General features: G+C 48.7%; 1 protein-coding gene across 1 annotated transcript; it reads left to right on the forward strand.

Moving 5' to 3' along the window:
• Nucleotides 1-184: 184 nt before the first annotated feature.
• Nucleotides 185-8,769, forward strand: Zic3 (Zic family member 3). The gene is made up of 5 exons (XM_005358506.3): nt 185-418; nt 511-583; nt 3,244-4,464; nt 5,561-5,724; nt 6,538-8,769. The coding sequence occupies exons 2-5, from the start codon at nt 550-552 to the stop codon at nt 6,715-6,717; spliced, it is 1,599 nt and encodes a 532-aa protein (XP_005358563.2). The 5' UTR covers nt 185-418; nt 511-549; the 3' UTR covers nt 6,718-8,769.
• The last annotated feature ends 4,324 nt before the right edge of the window (nt 8,770-13,093 follow it).

Raw genomic sequence — 13,093 nt, forward strand, 5'->3', positions numbered from 1 at the left:
CCCCTCCCCCCGCGCCCCACAAGTCCTTCCCAGAGTCTCCTTCCAAAAAACAAGTTGGGAGAGAAGCTGCAAGTCATGAGAAAAAGTTAACTTTTCTCTTGCCCAACAACACTGATTTGTGAGGCGCGGGGAGCTTTATTTTCTCCTGCAGGGACTGGCTACAGCTTGAGAGACACTGCTTTCCATCGCGATTAAGAGTCAAGGCTTCTCCTCCCCAAATATGCAAACTCTCACCCATACCAAGCACAACAGAATTGGAAATGGCCTTCCTGAGCCATGATGCTCAGAGTCCCCAGTCTCATCCTCTGGGGGTGTATCAGGAACCCCGAGCCTCACTGAGCAACTGCACTCTTAAGGGGCCTGGCTGCCCCGGGAAGAGCTCTTCGGCCCCGGTTTTGGCCTAGCTGAATCGCCTCAGGTCTGTCCCCTAACTAGAACTTCCCCCTCCCCCTTTCCCACCTTCCCACTTCTCGGTTGATGATCTAATTGAATTATGCCTTTTTGTTCCAGGGACTGCAGAGCACGTGCTGGAGGCAATTAATTATCGGAATGTGGCCGCATCAAAACGGACACTGGGTACCCGGTAGGTCAGCGGCGGCAACATCCCCTTGCCCTGCGTTCGAGACTACTCCCCCAAAAGAGGCATGCTAGTCCCCAGCTGCCAACTCTCTTCTACAGTCCCTTGCCTGGTTGCTTGCCCAGATTTCCTATCGTGCTAGACCCTCGCTTATCCGGGTATCTTCAGGGACTGCCGGGAAACACTTGCAGCCCCGGTGGCGGGACAGTCGCCTTCCCTCGATCTCCAAGCTCCCAGGATCGCTTTCTCCAGGATCCACTCATCGAGGGGATCCAAACTTTTTTTTCCAAGTAGTTACACGTCCTGGGATGGTAGGGGTGGGAAGAGATAGAGGAATGCTCAGGAGGAAATTAAGAAAAAATAAGTAGTCCTCCCTTTTGCAAGCCTGACTCCACGGAATTCATTTGTATGATTTAAGCATATTCGTTATTCCCTAAAACTCCTTACCCTTTTCCCTCCCCCGCCCTCGGCAAAAAAAAAAAAACTCTTTAGAAGGAGGATAAAACCATTTTTTTGGAGAGGTAAGTTTCAGTAGATGCAATAATTTAAGTCAGCAGTGAACTCACCTTCCAATTTGGGGAGAGGGCTCTGGATGTGGAGGGAGATGGGGTGAATTTGATGTGAAGGGGTAACAACTATAAGATGTGTGCCAGGAGCATTTTCTCCCAGCAAACCAGAATAGAAGGTGAGGTGTTGGGCCAGATCAGGCAGATAGGGGCGCGAAAAGCTAAAAACTGCAGTTATACAGCTTGAGGCGGTCTCTCCTGGCGCCTCTGAACTTGGTCAGATGTTGTCTCCTATAGAGAGATGGCGGCTAGGTTGGGAGGCTGCCGCGAGGCACAGACTTTGGGGGCTCTGCCCTGCTCGGGATATGGCAATCACAGGCATCTCTCAGCCTTTTCTTCCCACTCACTCTCCTGCATCCTCTGCTAGTGCTTGGCCGGACAAATCATGGGTGGATTTATAACCCTGTTTATGGTCATTTTGTTCAGAAAAAAAAACCTCGCACCAGGGGTAGAGTGGTGGGGTAAGAAGGCCACTCCAACACAATCCCCTGGAAAGTAATTCCTTAGGGAGTGACTGCTTCTTTGGGTCACTAGCTGCTTCGTCTGAGAAACAGGAGAGTAAAACCCAGTATGTTAAGAGGGGAGACAATTCCATGTCCCAGATTTCCTTTCCACTTTTGCGTTTCAAAACGTTAAAGATTCAACGCTTGCTGGTCATACGAAAACCAGTTCCTGTCTGATGTGTTTACTGCGTGTTTTGTGCACACAGGCCGTGTTCTTGCATATTTAGCACTAGTGAATGTTTTCTGCGATCTGTCTAGTATGTTCGCTGTGCTGTTTATTTTGTGTTGATACTGTGTTGTCTGTGCTTACTTACGCGTGTTTCGCGAGGTGTGCTTGTTTTCCGCGTTTCGTTTGAGTTTCCTGCTGTTTGCTTAGGTTGTGTTATATATAGGATTGTTGTATTGTGTCTGTTGTATCTCGGGGCGGCGGCGGGGGTGGGATAGTGGTGGATGTTACTGAGTAGCAGCGAGTACAGCCGCTAATCACAGACCTTAAGGTCACATCCTGATTCCAAAGTACCGGAGGACGGCTCTGTGAGCAATCTTTCCTTCTAGTTTGGGCGCCTGACGACTGCCTCTAATTTGGAGCACAGGCAGGGAAGGAGCTGAACCGGCCTGGGTCGGGGATCTCCTAATGGGGTGTGGGGCGGAAGCCGCAGCCGGGCTAGGAACACGGGTCTGTCCCATTCCTGTAGGAATTTGTTCCGGGCACCTTCGGAGGGAAAATGTTCTAAAGGTGGGGAGGCGACAGGGTCCCAAGTGGGCACTGGAGTGTCTCCTGGACCGAAAAGGGGCGGCAGTGAGAATCTTATCGGGCCGAAGAGTTTCTTTAGCCTAAGCGGGTACAGAGCGTGCCAGGGGTGCTTGGGACGTGTTGGAGCAGGGCCAAGTCAGCGAGAGGCCCAGCTCTGTCCCGCCGCTCACCGAAGCCCAGCCCCAGTTCCCTACAGCCTCGCCAGCCCGGCGGAGCCCACACAGGGACGCTGGAGCAGCCGCCGCCTCACCTGCCAGGCGCTCCGCAGCTACCCAATCAGCTGTGGTCGCCCGCCAGCGGCTGCCATGTTCTCCGCTTCGCGCTGCCAATCAGTGTGCAATGGCCAATGGGCGGCAGGGCCGGAGGTCAGGTGATCGCAGGCCAGCTGGCTCCCCATTGGTGCGCGCTGCCCAGCCTCCCGCTCCGTTTATGTGCGAGGAGTGAGTGATTGACTTTATCAGTCCAAGGACATTACTCTGGAGGTGCAGAGGCTTGGACTGAGAGGCCAGCGGCGGGGTTCGAGCCTGCTTACTGCCGGCTGCCTTCCCGCTGGCCACGATCCACCTCCGCTACTTGGTGCAGTTGTGCCGGGAAGCCGGTACCCAAGGAGCCTTCTGGCCCCGTGGTTCTGCGCTCTTTAGTAGAGGAGGGGTGCCCGGGACAGGATTGACAAACCCCGCCCTCCACTTATTATTTTGCTTATTTTTCTTTGTGCGCTCCGTTAGTTTGTTAAAGCAGATTTAGTCCTAGAGTCTTTTCTCCTCCCTTCTCCCCCCCTCCTTCTCTCCCATCTCCCTCCCCCCAATCCTTTTTCTTTCCCTCCTCCCTCCTGTCCCTCTGCAGGAGCCTCTCGCAGCCAACGAAAGTTGCAGCTCCGGGTAGCGCCTAGGGGGTCTCCAGGCAGTGTTCAACCGCCGCCATCCCTCTCTGACTACAGTCCTTCGGGGATCTCCTTCGCCTGCACCCTCGCTCACTTCAGTCGGATCTTCTGTGTCCAGAACGCCCCATCTATGACGATGCTCCTGGATGGAGGCCCGCAGTTCCCTGGCCTGGGAGTGGGCAGCTTCGGTGCGCCGCGCCACCACGAAATGCCCAACCGCGAGCCGGCCGGCATGGGATTGAATCCCTTCGGGGACTCAACCCACGCTGCTGCTGCCGCCGCCGCTGCCGCCGCCTTCAAGCTGAGCCCAGCCACAGCTCACGATCTGTCTTCGGGCCAGAGCTCAGCATTCACACCGCAGGGTTCAGGCTATGCCAACGCCCTGGGCCACCATCACCACCACCACCACCATCACGCCAGCCAGGTGCCCACCTACGGCGGTGCCGCCTCTGCCGCCTTCAACTCCACGCGCGACTTTCTGTTCCGTCAGCGTGGATCTGGGCTCAGCGAGGCAGCCTCCGGCGGCGGGCAACACGGGCTTTTCGCCGGCTCGGCTAGCAGTCTTCACGCTCCAGCTGGTATTCCTGAGCCTCCGGGCTACTTGCTCTTTCCTGGGCTTCATGAGCAGGGCGCTGGGCATCCGTCGCCCACAGGGCACGTGGACAACAACCAGGTTCATCTGGGGCTGCGCGGGGAGCTATTTGGCCGTGCTGACCCCTACCGCCCCGTGGCTAGCCCGCGCACGGACCCCTACGCGGCCACTGCGCAGTTTCCCAACTATAGCCCCATGAACATGAACATGGGCGTGAACGTGGCAGCCCACCACGGGCCAGGCGCCTTTTTCCGTTATATGAGGCAGCCCATCAAGCAGGAGCTGTCCTGTAAGTGGATCGAGGAAGCTCAGCTGAGCCGACCCAAGAAGAGCTGCGACCGGACCTTCAGCACCATGCACGAGTTGGTTACACATGTCACCATGGAGCATGTGGGGGGCCCGGAGCAGAACAACCACGTCTGTTATTGGGAGGAATGTCCCCGCGAGGGCAAGTCCTTCAAGGCGAAGTACAAACTGGTCAACCATATCCGAGTGCACACGGGCGAGAAGCCCTTCCCGTGTCCCTTCCCAGGCTGCGGGAAGATTTTTGCCCGCTCTGAGAACCTCAAGATCCACAAGAGGACCCACACAGGTAAGGGGAGCAGACAGGTGGGTGCGGGACTCCCCAGGGGCCTGCCACCAAGCGGTTTCCGAGCTGAGAGGGAAAGAGGGGTGGAGGCCAAGCAGAGGGGCGGCGCCCCGCCGAGGCCATTCAGTAAAGAAGCGCTGTCACACTGCCTCTCCACCCCTCACCCTCCGGGAACCTGCGGCGCTTTTGCCGAGTTCTAACTTCCCCAGCAGATTGCTGTGGTCTCAGGAACTAATTGGGACCTTCTCCGGCCAGGAACCAACTGGCGCCACCTCTTTTTGTGTTCTTTTCTGGGTTACCAGGAAAAGACTCGGAAAGTGTTGGGAGTATATTGCTTAGCTCTCTGAACACATTCGAGGGAGGCAACCATAGAAATGCTAATGAAAACTAACTTTGGTTACTTCCGTTCTTTTTTACACTTGATTGGCACATCTCCTAATTAAATGAGTGATACTTTTGTCAAACTATTTTTTATTTGGAGTTTCAGGTTCAGTTTAGTCCTCCGGAGGAAAGCTAATGTAGAACAGGCACTCAGTTTCCGTGTTCAGTAATCTCTTTATAGAACTGGATGTAGCCCCTGGATTTATATAGTGTTCTCTTTCCGAAAATTAGTAAAACTTCCGGGCTTAGCAAAGTCTCTACATTTGAAAGAGGTAAATGAAAAGACACAAAGAAGGGGACGAATAGGACTGTCCCATCCCCGGCCCATTGTCCTGCCCAGCTTGGTCACACTGCCTAGGTGGTGGCATAATGTGCCGGCACATTGGGAGCCCTGGTTATTTTGGAGTGGAGCCACAACTTAGGGCAAGCTTGGGGGAATCTCTGAGGTTTCTTGTCCTGAGAGAACAAAGGGTTGATCAGGTTCTGGGCCGGCCCTACTCTACCCCTGCCTCAGATGAGCACTTCCCAACCCCAGGGAGCTCAGTCAATGCTCTGGGTTTTTCTCCGGGGAAAACAGATTCCTCATCCTTCCATAGACCGCGCTCCCCTCCACGGAAAGACCACTGGACGCTTCATCTCTCCCTGAAACACTCTGAGAAGTTTCGGGCTCTAACTGTATGCTCTCCCTCCCCGTTTTGTTATTTTTGCCGTTTTGCAGGTGAGAAACCTTTCAAATGTGAATTCGAAGGCTGTGACAGACGGTTTGCCAACAGCAGCGACCGCAAGAAGCACATGCATGTGCACACCTCGGATAAGCCCTATATCTGCAAAGTGTGCGACAAGTCCTACACGCACCCGAGCTCCCTGCGCAAACACATGAAGGTAATTACCTCTTTATTAGCGGTCGGCGGTTTGTAAACATTCGGCCCGACACCGGGCAGCAGAACGGAAGCTACCAACCCTCTATCTTCCACGTTAAATCCGATTTGCTCCAGCACTGACACCTTGAACCCATTTTGAGGATGCGGGTAGAGGGGGGTGAGAAAGGGAGAGTAGAGTTGGGAGGGGGACAGTGGAGGGAACAATCCGTTTTTTTTTTTTTTTTACGGGGAAGCTCTAACCGAGCTCGCCAGGGCTTGGGGCTTCAGTGGCCACTTCATCATATCTCAGCCCACTGTGGACGAGTGGACGTGCCGAACCCGGGAGGGTCATTCGTTTCCTCCTCGGCTTCCAATAAAACAATAGGGCCGAGGAGCACAGTCCAATTCAAACACATTTGTGTGGAAATCATAGCACCCAGTCCCCACCCACCCCTGTGCCGCTCAATCTCTATACCTGCTTTCCCAGGCCGAAATCTGGAAGTGAAATCTGGAGCGACTATTTTATAGGGCCCGCAGAATTACTGCTTGCCCACTCCTTCCACAGAGAAAGCATGGTTGAAGTGGCACGACTAAAATGGCACTCTTTATTCTTTTTCCAGCCCGGTTTTTTGGTGGAATTGCTAGGGGTAACTTAGGCATCAGTAATAAAGGGGGGGGTGGGAATCATCCTGTTTCTCTTATAAGAGGGTCAGTGGGGAATTGCTCTTAAAGTATTCAAATCTGCTCTTGTTGTTGTTTGGGGTTTTTATTTCTGTTTGCTTTCACATTGCCATGTAGAATTATATTCATTATAATATATACATGTTAATTTTAGGTTCATGAATCTCAAGGGTCAGATTCCTCCCCTGCTGCCAGTTCAGGCTATGAATCTTCCACTCCACCCGCTATAGCTTCTGCAAACAGTAAAGATACCACTAAAACCCCTTCTGCAGTTCAAACTAGCACCAGCCACAATCCTGGACTTCCTCCCAATTTTAACGAATGGTACGTCTGAGGACAGCCAAAATGCATTTTAAAAAGAAAACTGAGACCAATCAGATGGAGATGGAGTTTTAAAGCAAGAGGCCATACATAGGGCTACATCTTGGTAATTGCGATTGTTCAGGAAGGTTTGGGGCAAATCCAAAAGTAGCCATGCCCTTTTCTCAGGACTAGGAAGTACATTTTGGCATCTGAAGGATTTTTTTTACAAAATCTTTTCACTGCTTGTCCTGTCCCTTCCTCTTGCTCTCTGTACACCCCGTTCTGAAACTTCTTCAAATCACTTTAACACTTGTCCTGTTTCCTGAGGAAGTTATTGAAGGCTTGGTGGTGGTGATGGTAAACTGATGGAAATTCTTCTTCGCCTTAGTGGTGATTGTTTAAACTCTCACAGTCTTAAACCATGCCAAAGTCCTGTTATGTCTTGAACTTTTCTTCAAAGCATTACACTTGTGAATGTATCTTTGTCTAATGGGGTCGAAACTGTTGTTCAGTATTTTTTCAGGCTGAGGGTATGATGTTACTCTACACAGATTGTGACGTTTAGTATACAGTTGCCTTTTGTAATAACTTTTTTTTTTGTAAATACATATCCGTTGATGCCATATTTATCGTTTGTAATTTAATTATTGCTGCAAGTGCCGGGAACTGAACAATATTTATGGATAAATGTTTTCTAACATTCTGTACAGCTTTTGATTATAACTGCTTTAGCATTAAACAATTATTGTTTGGAAAAAAGGAACACAATTTACAATTTTTGAACCACACTGACTTTTTTTGTTTTGTAACAGCCTCCTACAAATAGGAGAAGTGAGCAAACTGAATCTTGTCTGTTGGTATTTATAACTCACTCAGATCCGTTTTTGAATTGTTAAATTATTTTTCTATTGCAGTATAGATTCCTTACAATGTCAGTTTGCTTCGAGGAAGAACCTTCCTTTCTTTATCTGTAGCTCAGATGATTGTTTAAGTGCGAGTTTAAATGTGTTTGTCCTGGATTTTCGGCATGCAAATCAAATAATACTGATCAATTCACTTAGTGGCCATGACATCTCAATCCTGTACTTCAAAGACTGAGAAGCTGGATTTAATCATCCCTGCCCTACATATATAAACATAAGGTAACCTAATTAGTTTTATGTCCCTTAGTTCTTTATTACCTTACATAAAAATGAAAATAATGGCAGGATGCATGTCTATTGAGATCACTCATATACCTATATGTTTGTATCTATGACTTATCTAATCTGCCTATCAAATCTATTTAGCTCTCTATATTTTCGAAAGATAGCACACCTCTGAAAATGATGGCAACGAGCAAGGCCAGTTGAGCAGTGCTTCTCATGGTAAAGTGCTTCTTCTTAAAGAGAACCATAGTCTTTAAATTTTGGATGGCAAAGGCTGATTTGTTTGCTGTATATAGTTCCATTCATGAGTATCACAATTATTCATAACATTTATATAGCGGTGTAATAACTGCAGCAGTTCCTAAATGATACTGTGGAAAGAAAAGACATTTGCAAATATGTTATTTTTTAAAGTTCATTACTTGTAGGCAAAGATGTTAAGAGCATTGTTTTCATTAAAATCAGTAACAATGAAAAATGGTTGTTTGTTTTGTGATATAATGTTAACAATCCATCTAATCTTCAGTGAAGCAACTCATTTGGACAAACAGTTCTTTTTACAATGAGTCTATGGAAAAGAACTGATTGCTATTTTGGGGGGCTGAAGTGTGTAGAGTTTGGAGACCTTTTTAGGGTGCTGTTGGTTGTTGAGAGCCCAATCTCGTCATGAATAACAGAAAAGTGGAGATAAGATATTGTGTAAAGTATTTAGAAGTGTAATGAATAGGCTTAAGTACCTCTTTCTCTTGAAGGGGCAATGCTCTCAGTTTTTGGTGGCAGTCAATTTGGTATTATATAATCAATTTCAATTCTAGAATTTTGTTGATTGTTCTTTTTGAAGAAATAAAGTCTTGGCACATCGTATTTATGTTATAACATTTTTTTGTATTTGGTGCCCAATATTTTTCCATGTTCAAATAAATCAATCTAAAATTGAAATGCTTAGAGAATTTCTGGTGATTTAAAACAAACTTTGATTCCCAGGATACATTAAAACAATGTTTTGTTATCTACTGATTTTTGTCAACAGTTATTTACAATTTTTAATTGCAAATTGTTTGGGAGGTTGTGAGGGAAATGGTGTCTTTTGGAATTCACTTTCCTAGTATCCCTCTGAATGCCAGGAACACAAATTGGGACGATTACACGTGATGAGTAGGTAACTGGTCAGTTTACCACACCCTGCCCAGACATTCCAGTCTTGACCTTGACATTGAGGGTTTTGAGCCAGATCCCACAGTTCGGTCTTGCTGCTTTATTCAAACCATTTTAAATGCTCAATAGTTTTTCAGAAAGCTTTTTAAATCTGTGTCATTGTGAACTGGAAATGGCTGGCCTTTTTTCTACAGAATAAACGAGCCTCCACAATTTACTGTTTTCTCCATGAATTCCCTCCCTGCAGATCCCAACCCAAATGTAAGCAGAGATAGTTGAGTACCTGACTAAAACCCTTGCTTACAGTCATTAAACACAAGAAATAACTCATTGGGACACATGAAGTAGTTCTAGGTTTTTTAGTGATTTGAAAATATTGTACCATAGATGTTTACAGAAAAGCCCTGTGAGTTCCCTAAGAGAGGAAGCTGACAATGGTGATAAGCCAATAACTGGAGAAAATGCTCATGAGTTCCTCTTAATTGGATACAGAAAATTTTGCAAAATTATGCTTTATGCATTTTTCTACAAAGGAAACTGCTGATTTGATTTGTTTTTATCCTTGGATTTTTCTTGCTCATACTGTGGCATTGGGAATACATATTTGTATTCTTGAATTTTAAGTAAACCATCTAAGAATAAGCAAGCACACACACTCCAAGTCACAAATGCTGAAGCTCAAAAGTTCAAGCTAGGTGCCTAGTAATCTACTCCTTAAAAATGAGTGGTTTGCCATAAAAGTCTCAATTGTTAGGTGGAGGGCAAGTGGCAGAGCTGTTTCCACGCATGACAGATGAACTCTAGCCTTCATCCAGTTTGAAAGGTTCAAAGATCAGCATCCAGGTAAAGGAAGATAGTCTGAAGGGTGACCTAGTGTTCACAAAGCCCTCCAGGAAAGTTGGTGTGGAAGTGCTATATACTCTTTCCCATTTCTGGTTGACTTCTTGCCTTCTTTTTTTTTTTGCCCCAGGCTTCCACATTCCCCTTTCCTCCTAAGGAAACACACCCAAGCCAGAAGTCCAAAGAAATACTAACTTAAATACGTTTCTGAAAGACTTTGCCACCATCTGTGTTTTCTGTCACGGGCCCTGGAGGCCCAAGGTTCCAGTTAGGCACTACTAGGTGGGAGGAAGGCTGGGAGGTGACACTAGAGGTTTCAGAAATCCTTGGGGAGCCCAGGGACCCTGTCCACAACAAATTCTTCTAAATCTCCGCTTGAGGTTTGGTCAGGGAGGAGGGGACCTCATTTCCTAGGGTCAATTCTCTTGCGGTTTCTGCCCGCTGACCCTTTGACCTCCACCAACAGGGCCCTTGGCGGCCATAAGCTTGTGGATCGCCTTGGGCTCCACGGACGCTTCGCGCCCCATCGCCTCTCGGCCTCATTAGGCCGGCGGGGCTGTAAAGCAGAAATCAGCCTCTGCCTAATCCCGACCTGAGGTCAATACGAGCCCAAACAATGGCGAGCTCCGAAGGCTACAGGATCGCGCTGCCAGCAAACTTTGTGTTCAATTCCTATTCTACGGGCGGTGGCAGTGGGGGTGGGGATAAGGATGGTGGTACCCGAAGGACGCTTGCAGCATCCGCGTCAGTCCGCAAACGCCCTCTTGCTCGGCCCTCCAAGAGGGTTTGCGGTGCCCGAGATGGAGGCGGTGAGGCTCCGGCCTGCTCTGAGTAGGAGGCTGACCCAAAAGGGGCCTCCTCTGCACTGGGGACACACTTTGAAGTGGCTTTTTAGCGCACACGTGTGAGAGCCCGGCCAGGGCCTGAGCGGGGACTTGCAGGGAGGAAAGTGGATGCTCCGATCCGGACCTCAACCCCTCCCCTGCTCCCCGTGGCTTCGGCCTTTTCAAGCCGAGACCGGGGACCATAGGACTCCCCCAACCCCCATCCTCCGCGGGCGCGGCGCGCAGGCGCGTAGCCTAGCAGCCGTCGAGTAGGATTTTTGCGGCCAGGGGGTGGGGGAGGTTGAAAGCGGCCTCGCGGGGAGGGCGGCCTCGGCTAAACCGGGTTGGGGGGCGGGGGGAAAGGAGAGGGATATGGGAAGGAGGGTTGGTTTGGGGACCGCTCTCGAGTCAGGAACATGGCGGCCGGATGCGAACCCCCGTGGAGCGCCGCACAACGCAGACTACGGGCTGCTGCGCTGTGGTGTCGTTGAAATTCCCTGGTTATTCCTCAGCGCTGGCGCCTCGCGGGACAATGTAGGTCGTGGCAGTTGAATGCAGTTTAAAAACAAACAGACAAAAACGGAAGGAAAGAAGTTCTTCCTCGGCACGCTGGTGGGAAATTGATGTGCCCTTTAGGGGGTTTAGTTAGGGTTCTCACAGGATTTGGGGCACAAAACCCACCAGAAGAGGCTCCTGGTACAAAAATATCTCTCTCTCCTCCCCCTCGCCTTCGTGTGTGTGTGTTTCCAGCTAGCCGTGTCCCTGTTGAGATTCCACAGCACATAAAAACAGTCCTTAAAAACGAAAAACAGTAGATAGTGTGGTGTCTTCTCAGGACAATGGTCCAGCCGATTAGGATGGGAACGAAGGCTCATTAACCCATTGGTACGTTTGAGAATTCCAAAGCTACCCCGTCCCCAGGCCTCGTTTTTTGCATAACCCCGTTTAAAAAGATCCTACGAAAACCCGGCACCGTTAACTCTTTTGTGGGTGTACCCACAGCTGGTAGTCCTAGGCTCAAGGAGAAAGGGGCCCGAAATACCCAGAACTTCCATTCACATTTTCCTTAACTTCCTTCATGCTGTCCTGTGAAACTGCCTGGGGTCCCGAGTTCCTGTCGGTTGCACAGGAAAATAAAACCGCTACAGATTCGTCTTTGTACGTGTCGCTAGTAAGGAAAAGAACATTGTGAGTGTGCACTTTATCGACTCCCTCTCCTCTAGGCAAACACGTTGCAGGCACTCTCCTAGGTGTTCCGTAAGAGCAGCGTCTAAGCCAATCTTCTTGGGGTTGTCCACTATCAAGCATTCTGGCTACTGAAGGTGTGGGGCAGTTCCTGAGGGCCACCTTGGGAAGGGCCCCAGGTGGGTGGGCAGGTCATTAGCAAGTCTGGCACTGATCTGGGGGAAATCTGCAAAACAGTGCCTTTATCTGCAGAGAACAATTGATGGGGTTGTCTTTCCTCCTTTTCAATGCACAAAGACCGCGGCTTTGGAGCAAGAATTTGGACTATGCATTTAAGTTGTGGTGTTTTGCATTGAAAACCTCTGGGCAATTAAAATGAGCGTGCCCGCTACTATTTTTTTTGTGCTTTTATTATGTGTGATTTCTGCATGTCAATGGAGCTGGAGCCTCTTCAGCAGTTTGAAAACTTGTTTTTGAAATTGCCACCAAACTGATTTTTCCCCTCTTTTCTGTGGGTAAAGTTTCCTTCCCAGGCTTGGCTACCCCACATGTCCACAGTGGAATAATCCTACTGACATATTTGAGAGATCAAATGAAGTAAACCGCACTAGGTTTATACTTGATTTTTCTGTGCTGTCGTCTGAACCCTGAAATGCGAGCTTTTTCCTGGTTCAATTTCTTATCAAATTTGTAAAAGAAAAAGTTCTTTAAATTGGAAACATGTTAGCCACGGGTTAGCTAGAGCCTGGAATCTCTTCAGTTGAACTGAAATCAAGCTAAGACGCTTTGGTGAATGGTTTCCTTGGGATACCTGAGATGTTTCTGGCTCACTTCTATGGATAAACTGGTTGATGTATATAATGAAATTTCTTGAAAACAGGGCAAATTATATTTGTTGATGCCAAAGAGCACTCTTTTTCTCACTGAGGTTTTTGTTTCTATCATAATTTTAAATGTACAGCTTGAAGTCTTCAAGTTTGCAGGAAACGTCGCAAGAGAGGACTGTTCACAGCACTGGTGCTAATGGTAACTTAGCATGGGAACACAACCTCGTTGAAAATTTGAAATACTCCTGTTTTCAAAAGGTGATGATTGTTCTGTCTCTTTAAGAGACAAGCCACACCCACTCCCTCCCTCATCCACTGAGACAGGCTGATCTTCAGCTTCCAGCCTGAGCCTGAGTTCCTTCTCTTTTCCATCTCCCTCTAGGAGAGGCAGCTTCTCTCTCTCTCTCTCTCTCTCTCTCTCTCTCTCT

This window comes from Microtus ochrogaster, chromosome X (assembly GCF_000317375.1).
Source record: "Microtus ochrogaster isolate Prairie Vole_2 chromosome X, MicOch1.0, whole genome shotgun sequence".
NCBI classification, from domain to species: domain Eukaryota; kingdom Metazoa; phylum Chordata; class Mammalia; order Rodentia; family Cricetidae; genus Microtus; species Microtus ochrogaster.